Raw genomic sequence first — 16,694 nt, 5'->3', positions numbered from 1 at the left:
GGGAGGATCTGGAGAAAAGGGAGCCCCTACACACTGTTGACAGTTGTAAATTAGTACAGCCATTATGGAAATCAGTAAGGCGGTTCCTCAAAACACTGAAAATAGAACTACCATATGATCTTGTCATTCCACTACTTGATGTATATCGATATAAAATCAGAATGTCAAAGAGACATCTGCACTCCCATGTTTATGTAGCATTATTCACAATAGTCAAGGTGTGGAATCAACCTAAGAGTCTATTAATGAACAAATGTATTAGGCTGGTGCAGAAGTTATTGCAGTTTTTGCCATTAAAAGTAATGAAAAAAAACACAATTACTTTTGCATCAACCTAATATAAGTAAATGTGGTATACATACACAATAAAATATTATTCTGCCATGTGAAGAAAGAAGTCCTGTTTGCAATGGCATGGATGAACCTGGATGATAGTACGCTAAGTGAAATAAACCAGGCACAGAAATACAAACACCATATGATCTCACACATATGTGGAATCTAAAAAACTCATAAAAGCAGAGAGAAGAATGTTGGTTACCACAGGCTGAAATCGGGTGAGCGGTTGAGGGGAGAGTTTTGAAGATGTTTGTCAAAGGGCACAAAATTTCAGTTAGATAAGAGAAATAATTTTAAAAGTTCTATTGCATATCATGGTGACTATAGTTAATACTAATGTATTATATACTTGAAAATTGCTAACAGTAGATTGTAAGTGTTCTCACCACAAACAAGTACATAAGCTAAAGGTATGTGTTAATTAACTTTATTTAGCCATTCTACAATACCTATGTATATCAAAATATCATGTTGTACACCATAAATATATATAATTTTACTTGTCAATTAAAAAGCATTTTTAAAACAGGATTTGTACAGGGTTTCTTTGCTTGTCTCCAACTCATCCAGTTGTTGCTTCAGGGGTTTTGTACACGTTGTTTCTTCTGTCTGAAAGGATATCCCCTTTACCTGATGACTTTACTCACCCTTCAGGTTACATGCAGGCTAACTGTCAGTTTCTCTGGGAAACCAACCATATACCATTCAATTTAAATTAGGTTTATCTTGGTATTCTCTACTTTATCTCCTGCATGCACTTTTTCTTCAGGGAATCAACTTAAACTGGTAAAGTATTTTCCGCATTTTTCTGTTTACTGGAACTATCCTGAACCAGACAATAAGGTCTATGAGGGCAGAGACCACATTTATTGTGTTCATCACATTTATTTGTGTTGAAACAAGCAAATAATTGGTTAGCTTCAGAGTGTACAAGAAGGCATATAGAAAATGAAGAATAACAAGACTAGAAATGATAATACTGAAGAGGTAGGCAGAAACTAGATGATATATGCATGACTACGAAGGACTCTTGGCATTATCTTGTATGGCAAAGGGAGTCACTGGAGGGTTTTCCATGGGTTTTCTGGTCGTTCTAGGACTCTAGCCTTCTATTAATATTAACTCAAGCCCTTTGCTTGGAATTACTTGAGATATTCCAGCACATAGGCAATGCTAGTAGCTTCCTTGAAGAGAGTAAATTAGTATGGTGTTTCAGGAACCAATGTGGGGGCTAAGACAAACTAGTATGTGAAGGACACACATGTGTATCAGGAGGAGAACCGTAAAGTGGAACAAAGGAAGAACAAAACCCCAAGTAAAGGCAAAGATATTTCAATATGTAGGTTCAGGAAATGAATCAGGGACAAAAAGGACCACCAAGATTTGTAGCAGAATGTGTGGGACCAAAGTTTTCTGCTGTCTTTAGGAAAAGAAAAGTATGGATAGATGGATTTCCTGCTTTTTTCCTTTTTTTCTTTTTTTTTTTTTTTTCCCATGTATGTTGCCTCTTAGCTGCAAAGGAGATTAAATGTGGCTTTTTTTCCTTTCTTTCTTTCGGATACATCTTTTCTTTCCTGATGTATCTAGGCTGTCTACTTTGAGACATAGCTCTCATCAGTTCGGCTTCATCTTTGCTCTCATATTAGTTTTTAAATTGCAATATTTAAAGCAGTAAAATATAATTAAATTTGTTATGGAACTGAGTGCTCTGTTCCCATATGTGATTAGTCTTGTTGAAGTATCATGGACAGTAGAAAGCCAGACTGTCTTAACTTCTGTGAGCCTCATTCCTCTCATATGTAAAGTGTTCTTATGTTACAGTGGAGTTGAATAATTAAATGAAAAAAAAATGTATAAAAGCACACAATTTGCCTGGCATGTACTAAGCATTAGCAGTTTAAAAAATGGCTCTTTAATTAAGAGGATATAAAGTTTGGCTGATTGTTCTTCGTAGGGCTGATTTGAATTCCTTATTTCTCAGACTATAAATCATTGGATTGAACACTGGGGTAAGGATGGTATATGACACAGATATTAGGGTGTCTTCCCTTAAAGAGTAATTGGTCTTGGGCCTTAAGTATATGAACGAAGCACAGCCATAGTGAACAGTTACCACAATAAGATGGGAGGTACAGGTAGAGAAGGTCTTGTATCTTCCAACGGAGGAAGGGATTTTTGAATGGCAGAGATGATGCGGATGTAGGAGACTAGGATAAGTAGCAGAGGAATGACCAAAGCAAATATACCAAGCATGCATATGACCAGCTGACTGAGGCCAGAGTGCTGAGATGCCAGTTTAAGGACAGGGGAGATGTCACAGAAGAAGTGATGGAGCTGGTTGGAGGAGTGGAAGGGCAGATGAAATACTAGGAAGGTGGTGACCAGGAACACAGTGAAGCCACAGGCACAGGCAGCAGCCACTAGTCCCATACACATCCCATGTCCCATGAGCACTGAGTAGTGCCGTGGATTACAGATGGCCATGTAGCAATCATAGCCCATGGTTGCCAGCAGGAAGGAGTGAGAGCAGCCAAGGAAGAGGAAGGAAAACATTTGGATGGCACAGCCAAGGAAAGAAATGGTCTTCTTCTGGGCCAGCAGGTCAACCAGCATCTTGGATACAATGACAAAGGTGTAGCAAGTCTCAGAGCAAGAGAAGATGGCAAGGAAGAAGTACATGGGAGTATGAAGGGCTCTGTCCAGCACAATGGTGGAAATGAAGATTGCATTGGTGCCCAGAGTGAACAGGTAGAGGAGCAGGAAGATAACAAAGAGCAGCTGCAGCAGCCTGGCCAGGGATGAGAAGCCGAGGAAGACGAACTCTCTCACTACAGTCTCATTGACCCGCTCCATGGAGAGCACTTCTACACAGGAGAGTCAGGGACAGAGGTAGAAACCAGGATCCAGAAAGGAGAGTGGAAATGTGCGGGAAATTTCACACAAAGTTTGCAGGTGGCAGGCATTTCCAGATATTTGATGAAATTCTTCATTCTCCCATTAAAATGTCTGCTAAAAGAAGAATTAGGCAAAATATGCAAAAGAATAACTGATAGCCAGTTTGGAGGCCTTCTCTAATGTGAAGAACAGGTTATCTCTCTGTCCAAGGATTAGGAAATATGCTAATAGTTTTCCCTCTAATGTAACATACAGATTATTGTTTTTGTTACTCACTATAAACCCGAGGCAACTCACTCTCCAAAGTGAAAAATGTTAACTTCAGCTACCTGAAGCTGATCAGAATGTAGAATGAAAGAATGAATAATGTTCAGACATAATGATGTGGACTTCAGTTTATCTAACCACGAAATGAGAAAGGAGAGAAAGTATTCCATGATCTCTAAGTAAAGGTGTGAGGACACATGTATTTATTGGGAACTTTTTATATCTCCAAGAGAATAATGATAAATACTATTGGAAGTTCCACAAGTTGAAACATTGAGTCAAGAGTGAAACAAAAAATAACATTAGCCGCATTAGCTGGATGTGGTGGCTCACACCTGTAATCCTAGCACTTTGAGAATCCAAGGTGGGTGGATTGCTTGAGGCCAGGGGTTCAAGACCAGCCTGGGCAACATGGCAAAAACTCGTATTTACTAAAAGTACAAAAATTAGCCAGGTATAGCAGCACACGCCTGTAATCCCAGCTACTCGGGAAGCTGAGGCATGAGATTAACTTGAACCCGGGAGGCGCAGATTGCAGTGAGCCAAGATTACGCCACTGCACTCCAGACTGGGGGACACAGTGAGAATCTGTCTCAAAAAAGTAAAAATAAATAAATAAATAAATAAATAAATAAATAAATAAATAAAAATCACATTAGTACATTAGTCTAAAGAAAAAAAAATATTTTTTCAGGAAGAAAACAGTCACCAGGTGGTAAAGAGAGATGATTGACTTTGTGGCATTTTGTAACACATTTCACTTTTCCATGCTGAGATAACTTGGAGAAACTCAGAGAAATAAGAGTTTTGCAGAAATGACAGAGCTTGCCACAGAGTGTGAGAGAAAATGGCACACGTGGGAATTTTGCCAGTTTCCCCTCTTCTGCTGTAAACCATAGACTTTGTATCTTTTGTATATTGTTATGTTAATAAGATTTCTTTGAACATTCTGCCACTAAAATTATTTTGCAAACTGCTATAACAAATTATTTCTAAAGCCATCTTAGGCCTAATTGTTTTTCATGGGAACATTTTCAATAACCCAACCTAATAAATTAAAAAAGCACTACCTGGATTAGAAAATCATCCAGTATGTCTTGCTGGTATCCAGTCTTCATTTATATACTTCTGAAGTTACTACATCATTTTGTGTTGGGAAATTATTGGCATCTGCTACCAGAATTTTGTTGCTGTTACTTTTCCACTTTTCTATTCAATAGCAACTTTTTTTTTGTTTTCTGAACCCTAGTTAATTCATCAGACATTCCTGAAATTCATTATATCTATTCATAGAATTTGGAGATGATTTTTTTTTCTTTCTTACTTACTAGAAACTGGTCCTAAACTTAGTTAATATAATTACTTATTTTAATAACATTAGTATAACTATAAAGATATTACTATTATACATAAACATAGAAAAAGTAAGTACAATGTATTCCTCCATATATATCTGTGTGTATGAGTGCGTGTGTGTATTAGTTATATGTTTTTATATACAGAAAGGTAAAAGTTTCCCTACATAATACCTCCTCCTGGACAAATGAATTCCTGTTTATTCAAAACAATGAGGAAATCTAAAATTATGGTCATTGCTTAGCCTTGCCTCATTGCTTTCCCAAAAGGCTTTCATTTGAATCTTCTTTCAACTAATCAACCTCTAACCACCACTAGGCCCTCACTCGACTGAATATGATGAATAATATAGACCATGTAAGGTGGAATTCTCTGATTCTGAAGGAGTACCTGTATCCAACTGATACCAAAGAGAATTGTTTGGATTAATTTTTGCTAAGGCACATGAGGACAGCTGATTCTAGTCCAGTGGATTTTTATATAGTATTAATATAAATCCATAGCCTAAATGAATCATGTGATCGATGTAATTACCTTTTTATGATCTATGGATTCAGCTCCATGGTGCATCTGAGAAGGCAGTCCCCATCTGCTCAAGATGCCATTAGGGACCACCATAGTGTGTTGTCATCTGTACTGATAGAAAGACATAAGGCCAGGAAAATAAAAATTCTCATCCTGCCAAATACCTTCAAGCTGTAAAATGAAGATGAAAGATTTTTAGGGTGATGTGAAAGTAATTAGGTTTCAGGTCTAGTATCATGTGACCTTAGATGAGGTACCTACCTTCAATATTTAGTTGTTTTTTTTTTTTAATTAAAGGGATAGCATAAACAGTAATGGAATAAACTGTTGGGATACATGGGAGGCACTGAGGCAGAGGATCCCTGAACATTTTACAGAGGAATTTTGACTAAGATAGTATCAGAGTAGTATGACCCTTAGGAGCCTTTCTTGCTCAGAGAATCAAAGATTCTCCAGTTAAATGATCTCAAAATCCCCTTAATTGTGATATTTTAGAACCTATGAATAGAATTCAGGCTATGATCCTTGGAGATGGTACTTCAGTGTTTTATTTTTCTAATTCCTCAGATGCTCCACTGGGATTTTATGTAATCTGGATTAAAATAGAAACATAATACTTGAGGGTGCTGGGTTCCCCCAAAAGAAGGCAATCTACAGAGTTTTCACATGTAAAACTTTTAAGAAATACAAATATTTATTTTAAGGAAAACATCAATCAGTTAACTGAGAGAAATTATGTAGGCAACTTCAGATATGAAAGGAGTGGAATTTTTAACTTCTTAGATACAAATAAAAATCTTTAATTTCTCCAGATTGCCACATTAAAATGGAGTTTAAGTACTAGATTTCAATTAGACCTAAAAGCATACATCCAGGAGTACACAGCAGAAAGAGAAGCAGAATAGTGAGAAATGAGGGACAAGTGCAGTATCTGTTTCATTTAATCCATGAGTCCACCAATGAACAAAAAAGAGAAGTAGAGGAGGAAGGAAGAAAGGAAGGAAAGGAGGGAGGGAGGGAGGGAGGAAGGAAAAAAGGAAGGAAGGGAGAAAGGAAATTAGGAAATAAGGAAGGGAGGAAGGAAATAAGGAAGGAAGGAAGGGAGGAAAGAAGAAAATAAGGAAGAAGGGAAGAAGGAAATAAGGAAAAAAGGAAGGGAGGAAAGAAGGAAATAAGCAAGGAAGGAAGGAAGGAAAGGAAAGGAAAAGAAAAAAGAAAATAAAATCTAGCTGTAAGAATGACCCCATATGATCATCGAGAACAATTCAGATTTTTTTTTTTTTTCAAACGGAGTCTCACTCTGTTGCCCAGGCTGGAGTGCAATGGCGTAGTCTTGGCTCACTGCAACCTCTGCCTCCCAGGTTCAAGCAATTCTCCTGCCTCAGCCTCCCAAGTAGCTGGGATTACAGGCACAAGCCATCACGCCTGGCTAATTTTTGTATTTTTAGTAGAGACAGGGTTTCACCATGTTGGTCAGGCTAGTCTCAAACTCCCGACCTCAGGTGATTGGCCCGCCTTGGCCTCCCAAAGTGTTGGGATTATGGGGGTGAGCCACCACACCTGGCCAAATTCAGAGCATTGTAAAGGTCATTCCCAGTCACTCTTAGTACCTTCAGTGAAAGGTAGCCTCTGATTCTCCTTTTTAACTCTGCTACTTACCAGAAATGCCATCAGTGATCTCCATGGGGTGCATAGAGAGAGGTTTTCTCAAACACTACTCATCATTCAAGTCCCACAAATCCCCAAACTAGGTCAATGTTCGCATTGCTCAGTAAGTACTTACATTGCTCTCTCCCTTCTAATTTAGAGAGAAGCAGCTATTCAGTATTTGGGAGTCTCCTGATAAGTAGCATCAGAGCCACAGATCAGAGCCTGAGGAAATAACAGCAAATGAGAGGGAAGCTGCCTTGAGATAGAAACTCTCATCCGAATCAACAGAGCTAGCCTCTTCCATCTATCAGGACTCCCAGCTTCTCCAGATAAGTCACTATCTTCAGAAGTTCTGATCACCAACATGGGTTGTGGTTAATTAGAAGCAAGTACTGTAATCACTGGACTCCTGAGGTCTACTGCCCTGGAGCTGTTGTCTTGGGGTTAATTAGAAGTCAAGTTCATTTTGGAAAACAATAATGTCACCAGTTTCTCAAAGGTGGCCTCAGTTGGGGAGCCTGGGGAGTTGAAGTCATGAGCATAATTGGCCCATGTGTGCTTTGAAAGTTGAGTCCATTTGACAGTTGTGATGGATTCTGAAGGAGAGCCCACCACAATTAAGACTTACAGTGCAGCAGTCCAACTGGAAAATTTTTACTGAATTTTAAGTCAGAAGACTGATGTATTTGTCCAGTGATACTCAACTTCAGTGTTTCTAAGAATCAAAAGAGGGTTGAATTATATTTTCCAGGGCCCTGCCCCTAGAAACTCTAATTGAGAACACTGAGATATTTTGCAAAAACCTAATATTGTAGTAAGTATACAAAATCTAGCTGAGCTCTATCATCAAACGGTGTGTTATCTTATGAATGCGTTTTACCAGAATGACAAAATAATACAGAGTTGTGAATTTTGTTCAAGCTAATCTATAAAGCCAATATAATTCCAACCTAAATCCCTACATAAATTTTGAAGTCACCCTGACAACCAGATTTCCAAAATTTACATGAAATTACAAAACAATTTTGTAAAGGGCAAGTAATATAGGCCCTCACTCTTCCTACTAAAAACAATATGCTTTAGTAATAAAAAAGAGCATGCTATTGGTGCAGGAAGAAACAAGTAGTATAGAGACAGAAAGGAGAGCTCAGAAATTAATGTATGTGTATTTGGTTGTATGTACAATGTATGTGTATATTGTGTGAGAACTTGGTCTTTGGGAGAAGTGACCTCACAAGTCAGTGAGAGAATTATAATTATTTACTAAATTATACTAGGAAGCCTCTGTGTATTCCACCACTCAGAAGGAGGTGACTTGGTAGAATATGAAATGGTTTACTTGAGGTTCAGTTACTGCACAGCACCTAGTACAGCCTCATGTGTCTGCACAAAGCAGAATATACTCTGAACCAACAACCAAAGGATTGTGTCCATTCTCTAATAACAAGAATGTAAAAGTCTGAGAACCGATGTAAGGGGAGATGAAATGATTCCTTCTGTTATTACTCCTAATGACTTACACGCATAAGTTTGAGCTTTGTGGATTAGAAGTGTTATTTCACAAAGGAGTGTTACTTCCACCAGCAAACACAAAAATGGAGATTGAGATGGCCCCTTGGCCACTTCTGTCTACTTTTTTCTTCTGTGCCAGTAATCTACAGACAGAAATGAATCCTGTTTTTTTTTTTTAATGAAAAAATAGGGTGTTGCTGCTATACTACCAAGGCAGAAAAGAGTATGCCTAGAATCTAGATGCTCTAGGGCATTTTTTATTACTTCATATATAAAGGCAAAATTTAATAGAAGACTAAAACAACATAATTTAGGCAGTCACTAATGGTTCAAGTCCTTCAGAAATGTTGGGGGATGAGATGAGTTCAAAAGAATACAAATAGGTGAAATTTTTACAAATAATAAATGTCAGTGATAGTCATGTTTACTTACAGAAACAAGGATTGCAGTAGCTGTTTTATTTTACTGCTTGCTTTATTATGTATATATGTGTGTGTTGATCATTTTCCCACCTTGTCTTAACCTACCAGTGTATATAAGGTGTGTTGATGGTACAAAACATTATAATTCCATCTACAAAGAAAAGGCTATCAAATAATCATTTATTAACTTGTGGAACTCTGTTTTATTTTTAGAGATAAATGTGGGTACCTCTTTATGTGAGATGTATTTGCATTATGTTCATTATTACTGTTTGGAAATTTAAACATCAACAGAAGGATGTGTATGGATGGTGAATACCTAGAAGGGAAACCTGTGCTGACTATATTTTACTGATACTTAGTATCATACTTACACTTCTAAGTTCTCTGTACCACAATGTAGGAATAAAAATTCTGGAAATCCTGAGGTCCATTTTCCATATCACCTTGCCAAAAGGGTTTTATGAAAAAGGAGCATTCATGAAATATGTGGATGCAGAAGAAGGAAGCCAGTTGTTTGGGGCAACATGATATGCCAGCACTTATCAGATGACAGATGTGGACTTTAAACCTTCACGTTTAGATTTCCTGAGAATCATCCATCAGTACTACAGCGGCCAAGACCATCTGGGAGGGCTTCCTGTGATCCTTGCAATTCAGAAAATCAAGAGCGGCTTTCCTGACATTTATTCTCCTAATCTTCCACTGCATACACAAGCCTCTATTTTCTCTATCAAATCTATTATTTTAAATTCCTAGACTCTCAAAAAGTAACAGTATGTAAACCTACCTCAATCTTAGCAATAGATGCTGGAGTTTTGACTTTTCTTGTCTATATTTGGAATAACTTTATAAATGCCATTTTATTAATTTTTATAAATTTCTCAGAGTTTGGGTAAATGAAATAGTTTTTTGAAAAATTGCACATTACTCACAAAATGAAATTGCTGAATGAAAATATATTCTTATTTCAAATTTTAATATGCATTGTGTTGGCACATAATCTCCACAAAGGTTATAAAACTTACACTTTCATTAACAATATGTGAAGATGCCAATTTCTCCATAATGTATATAATGTTACTTTTAATCTTAAATTCTAGCCAAGATGAAATATAAAAATGATATCCTGATTCCATTTACATTTCTTTGATTACTAGTAGAAGTAAAAGACTTTTTAAAAAATTATCAGTGTTATCCAACTTTTGAAAATTATCTATTTATTTTATTTTCCTATTACATTTTTTTCTTTACAGATTTGAGAGGCTACTTGGTTCAATAATTGTGTTTGACCTTTGAATTAAAAGTGTTCCACCTTGTCTTTTATTTTTATTAGAAAACTTTTAATATTAACAATTAACTTTATAGAGGATTAACTTACATCATACAAAATGTTCCCAACTTAAATGTACAGTTTGATACATTTAAGCAATACTAAGCAACAGTACTCAATCAAATTACAAAGCATTTCTACAATGCCAGAAATCTCCCCCTCCAGCCTTGTGGTCAATTCTACCCAGCCTTGGTGCCAGAAACACTCCAGTCAAATTACAGAGCATCTCTACAATGCCAGAACTCTCCCCCTCACCACTTGTGGTCAATTCTACTCAGTCTTGGTCCCAGAGAAACAATAATCTGTTTTCTGTCAATACTGTTTGGCCTTTTCCAGAATTTCATGTAAATGGAATCAAACAGTATGTTAACTTTTGTGTCTAGTTTCTTTCACTTAACATATTTCTGAGATTCACTCATGATGTGTCATTTGTCAGTTCATTCTTTTCACTGCTTAATAGTATTCCATTTTATGAATACACTGCAATTTATTCAGTGAAGGACAAATTGAACTGTTGAAAGATATTTGGATTCTTTCTAGTTGGAGGCTAATAGGAATAAAACTGTTATAAACATGAGTTTCCAAGTCATTGTATAGACATATATGTTCATTTATGTTTGGTACATACCTAGGAGTGGAGTGACTCTGCTACATCATAGATATGAGTTTAGCTATTTATAAACCTCCAAGCTGTTTTTCAAAGAGGTTGCATCATAATTCAATCCTACCAACAAAGTTGTAAAATTTCCAATGGTTTCTTATCTTATCCACCTCTAGGCATTGCCAGTCTTTTAATTTATTACATGTGTAGTTATCTTTCCTTTTAGTTTTATTAGGCATTCTTCTGAAGAATAATTATATTGAGCATTTGTATGTACTCTGTGGCTATTCGTATATCTTGTTTTGTGAAGTGTGTGTTCAAATCTTTGACCATCTTTTAATTATGTGTCTTCCTTTATTATATAAGAGATATATATTTATTCTGGATACAAGTCCCTGATTAGGTATATATTTTGTAAATATGTTAGCCTAGCATGTGAATTACCTTTCCATTTCATTAATCATTCCTTTTTATATAAATTATTGAGCTATAATTTTATATCATAAAATTTATACTTTTTACGTATAAATTTATAAATTTCAGTGTTTTTTAGTATTTTCACAGTTTTACACCCATCAAATTGCCTAACTTTTTAAAAGCAGACTTTTTAAATTTTAACATAGTTCAATTTGCCATTTTTTTCTTTTTAAGATTCATGTTTTCTGTCTCCTAATAAGTCTTTGTCTACTCCAAGTTGAAGAAATTTTCCCCTGTGCTTTCTTTAAAATGTGTACAGTTTTGACATTTTTAAGTTACAATGTCTATATGAGGTGTAATTATGTATGTGGTGGTGTAAGGATCGAATTTTATTTTTATTTTTTGTACGGGTATTCAAGATTTCCAGAACAGTATGTTGAAAACTATTCTCTCCTTATGAAACTACCTTGACAACTTTATTGAAAGTCAATTAAGCATATATGCATAAGACTATTTCTATAATATACATTCTGTTCCTTTGATTTGCGTGTTTATTTTTATGATAATATCACTTAGTCAATGTTGTTCTATGGTATGTCTTGAAATCCTGTGCTAATATATTTTAAATGTTTTCTATATTTCTAAATTGCTTGGATTATTTCATGTGCTTTGCATTTTCATATACATTTTATAATCAATGCATCAATTTCTAGAGAAAATCACGCCAGGATTTATATTGTGATTGTGTTTAACTATAGATTAAACTGAGGGGTAATTGCCATCCTGACTATTTTGGGTTTTTCAATCCATGAAAATGGTATACCTCTACATTTATTCAGGCCTCCTTTAATTTTTCTCAACAACTTTTATTTTGTTTGTCAGTTCACGTAACTATTTCAAGGTTTTAAGAGCATTTTATAGAGCTTTTCTAATTTTGATTTTTACTTTTTGGTGTTATTCTAAACAAATACAATTGAGTTTTGTACTGTTATAAGCTTATGACCTTTTATTCTTGTATTTATTTTATTTTATTGCAGTTTCAAGTGGCACATATGCAGGATTGTTGCATGGATATATTGTGTACTGATGGCATTTGGACTTCCAGTGTAACCATCACCCAAATAGTGAACATTGTACCCAAAAGATAATTTTTCAAACTTCAAGTCCTTTCCACCCTCCCTTTTTGTGGAGTCTCTGGTGTCTATCATTTCCATCTTTATGTCCATGTGTACCGAATGTTTAGCTCTCACTTATAAATGAAAATATGGGAGATTTGGTTTTCTGTTTCTGAGTTATTTTACTTAGGATAGTGGCCTCCAGTTCCCTCCATGCTGCTAAATAGGACACAATTTTATTCTTGTATGGCTGCATAGTATCCCATGCTGTATATGTGCATTTTTTTTTTGTGTGTGTGGAAAACTAGGTCATGTTTAATTGTGACATTTTAAAATTGTACAAGTAGTTTGACATATGCCTCCCACATTTAGTCTCTTAAAATGACAGGAAAACATCAATCAATCACAGGTTTAATACATTTACCCCTTCAGTTCCTATTTTCAACATCCAATATTCCTTTGAAATATGAAAGGGACCTGGCAGTGGCCAACAGCACATTTCTGCCCACCGCCTCCCACCCCCAATGGGGTTGAAAAGTTCAGGTTTAGTGTTGCTGCAGTGGCACTTGTCCAGAACTGGTACCTCCCCATGGTTGGGGGACTTTAAATGTATCAGTGAAAATAACTTTTTCCCCTTCAAGGGAAAGAAAAAATATGACTCCTCAAAACCCAGCAGATCTAGCTATGAGATCTTTTCTCTTATCTCATCTCTTCAGGCTTTTTTTTTGGGGGCGGGGGAGCGGGGGGGAGTGGAGCAAGACAGACTAAAACCTAACCTGAGTTACAAGAAACGAGACAGTAATGGCTATAAAGGGAGTGACCAGAAGCAACTGGGACACTCCTTTACCTCCCATATCCAATATATGCGCTTTGCAGAAAAACAACAAAAATAACAAATTCGCAAAATACAACAGTTGGAATTACAAAATTCATTTATCTAAGGGTGGTAGAAGGCAGGATGGAAAGGTAGGAGGGTAGATGGCACAGGGAGAAAAATGAAGTATTCTAATCAGTCCAGGCATAGGGACTGGCAAATGCTAGAAAATAGCTGTAGAAAAACCCATGGTCCTTTCAGACTCACTGTGATGTTTAAAATCCACACACTGGTGTCAGGGAACATTATGAATTACGTGCAACAGAGACAAAAATTCCAGTTCCTCAGAGAGAAGGCAATACACAGAAGGCCCTTGGCAGAGTGGGTCCTGTTTTCCTTGGCAGGGGGAGGTGAACAGGAAAAAGAGCTGCCACAGCCTCCTTCCAATCCCGCTCATCCCCTTTGGATGGCAGGCAACTCAGTGGCCTGCAGCAGCCTTCCGTTTGGCAAGAGACGGATGCCGTGAAGGGAACTTGAATCTATAGATTGTTTTTAGCATGATGATCATTTTAACAATATTGATTCTTTTAATCCATAACCTTGGGATATTTCTATTAGCCTCTGTCATCTATAATTACTTTTATCAGTGTTTCATACTTCTTGTAGATATTTTTACCTCCTTTTTAAAATGTATTACCCACTATTTTATTTTTGTTGCTTTTATAAATGAGTTTGAGTTGTTGATTTGCTTATCAGCTTGCATGCAAAAATCAGAAATTCCACTGATTTTTGTACATTGATTTTGTATCCTGAAAGTTTACCGAAGTCATTTATCAAATCTAGGTGTCTTTAGGGTTTTCTAGGTTACAATATTTCAACTTCACTAACTTTAATTTTTTCCCATTCAGTATGACTTCAGCAGTGGGTTTGTCATACCTAGCTCTTACTATTTTGAGATATGTTACTTCAATGCCTAGTTTGTTGAGAGTTTTTATCATAAAGGAATGTCAGATTTTATCAAATGCTTTATCTGGATTTATTAAGATGATCATGTTTTTTTCTTGTTTTTAATTCTGCTTAAGTGGTGAATTACATTTATTGATTTGCATATGTTCAACCATCTTGCATTCCTGGAATAAAACTCAATTGATTGTGATAACTTATCATTCCTTGTGATGTTGGATTTTGTTTGTTAGTATTTTGCTAAGAATTTTTGCATCTATATTCCTCAGGGATATTTGCTTATAGTTATCTTTTTTGTTTTTCTGTCCTTGACTGGTTTTGGCATCAAGGTAATACTGCTTTCATAGAATGAATTAGGAAGGAATCCCTTCTCCTTGATTTTTTGGGAAGATTTTCAGTAATATTGGTACCAGCTCTTTTTTGTATATCCGGTACACTTTGACTGTTAATCCATCTCGTCCTGGGCTTTTTTCTGTTGGAAGATATTTTTTATTACTGATCTATTTCATTGCTCATTATTAATCTGCTCAGGATTTCTGTTTCTTCTTGGTTCAATCTTGGGAGTTTGTATGTTTTCAGGAATCCTAGTTTGTGCACAAAGAAATAGTCGTATTAGTCTCTGATGATCTTTCGTATTTCTGTAATATCAGATGTAATGTCACCATTACCATTTTTATTGTTCTTATTTTAATCTTCTCTCTTTTTTCCTGGTTAATCTAGCTGTTGGTCTACCAATTTTATTTATTCTTTCAAAAAATCAACTTTTCATGTTGTTGATACTTAGTATTATTTTTATTTTGTTGTTGCTGTTGTCCTTTTTTGTTTAAATCTCATTTGATTCTCCTCTGATTTTTGTTATTTCTTTCCTTCTGCTAGCTTTGGGCTTGATGTGTTCTCATTTTTCTGTTTCCTTGAGGTGCAACACTGGGTTGCCAATTTGAGATATTTCTGTCTTTTGGATGTAGGTGTTTAATGCTTTAAATTTGTCTCAGCACTGTTTTTGCTGCCTTTCAGAGCTTTTGGTTTGTTAGGTCCCTATTTTTATTCCTTGAAATTTTTTTGACTTCTGCCTTAATTTAATTATTTCCCAAAAAGTCATTCAGGAACAAATTGTTTAGTTTCCATGTACTTCTGTACTTTTGAAGTTCCTTTTGGCATTGACATTTAATTTTATTCCACTGAGGTCCAAGAAAATACTTGATATGATTTTGATATTTTTGAATTTATTAAAACTTTCTTTATGGTCAAGCATATGGTCAATTTTGGAGAATGATCCATGCACACATGAGGAAAGTGTATATTCTGCAGTTGTTGGTTAGAATGTTCTGTAAATATCTGTTAGGTCCATGTGGTCTAGAGTCAAGTTTAAATCCAGAGTTTCTTTATTGATATTCTGCCTCAATGATCTGTCTAATATTGTCAGTAAAATGTTGAAGGCCCTCATTATAATTGTATTGCTTTCAAACTGTATTCTTAGGTCTAGTACTACTTGTATTATTTTTACATTGCTGGACCTGTTAAATTCATTTAGTGGTCTTTATAATCTTTTTCTTTGTTTATTTAGGATTTGGTATGTAAACATTCACATTTTCTGTGAATAAATACAAATTTATATCTTGTTAATATAAATTATTCTTTCTTTTTTTGCTTATTACATTCGCTAGGAATTCTCATACAGTACTGGATTGAAGTAATGAAACTAGATGTTCTTCTTTTGTTCTGAGCATAAAAATTACTTAACCTATACATTTGATTACCCAGGAAGTGCTGTACCTTTATAAACAGCCTATGTGCACTTGATAAAAAAAAAATTTCTGCTATTTTTACGTGTATCTTTTTGTAAATAGTAATTATGTCAAGCCTATTATTGTTTGCATCTTATAATTCTTACCAATATTTTTCTACTTGCTTTATCAATTACATAAGAAGAAATGTAGAAATATTTATAGTTTGGATTTGGCTTCTTCCTTTTCTGTCTTGTCACTTTGAACTTCCTGTTTTTTAACTTTTTATGAAACGCATATTTATATTTGAAAATTAGAATTTGTATTAAATTTTTTTATTATACCTTAAGTTCTAGGGTACATGTGCACAACGGGCAGGTTTGTTACATATATATGCATGTGCCATGTTGGTGTGCTGCACCCATTAACTCGTCATTTACATTAGGTATATCTCCTAATGCTATCCCTCCCCCCTACCTCCTCCCCACAATAGGACCCGGTGTGTGATGCTTCCCTTCCTGTGTCCAAGTGATCTCATTGTTCAATTCCCACCTATGAGTGAAAACATGCGGTATTTAGTTTTCTGTTCTTGTGATAGTTTGCTAAGAATGATGGTTTCCAGCTGCATCTGTTTCCCTACAAAGGACACAAACTCATTCTTTTTTATGGCTGCATAGTGTTCCATGGTGTATATGTGCCACATTTTCTTAATCCAATCTGTCACTGTTGGACATTTGGGTTGATTCCAAGTCTTTGCTATT

General features: G+C 35.7%; 1 protein-coding gene across 1 annotated transcript; it reads right to left on the bottom strand.

The window, feature by feature from the left end:
* Positions 1-2,206: 2,206 nt before the first annotated feature.
* LOC105533584 (olfactory receptor 10K1) lies at positions 2,207-3,266 on the bottom strand. The gene is given in 2 exon segments (XM_011972055.1): positions 2,207-2,517; positions 2,520-3,266. Coding segments are annotated over 2 exon segments (939 nt in total). The 5' UTR covers positions 3,193-3,266; the 3' UTR covers positions 2,207-2,251.
* Positions 3,267-16,694: the final 13,428 nt, after the last annotated feature.

This window comes from Mandrillus leucophaeus, unplaced genomic scaffold (assembly GCF_000951045.1).
Source record: "Mandrillus leucophaeus isolate KB7577 unplaced genomic scaffold, Mleu.le_1.0 Scaffold1265, whole genome shotgun sequence".
In the NCBI taxonomy this organism is placed as follows: Eukaryota; Metazoa; Chordata; class Mammalia; order Primates; family Cercopithecidae; genus Mandrillus; species Mandrillus leucophaeus.
Note: the sequence above shows the minus strand (reverse complement) of the source record. Positions and strands in the feature narration are given on the sequence as shown.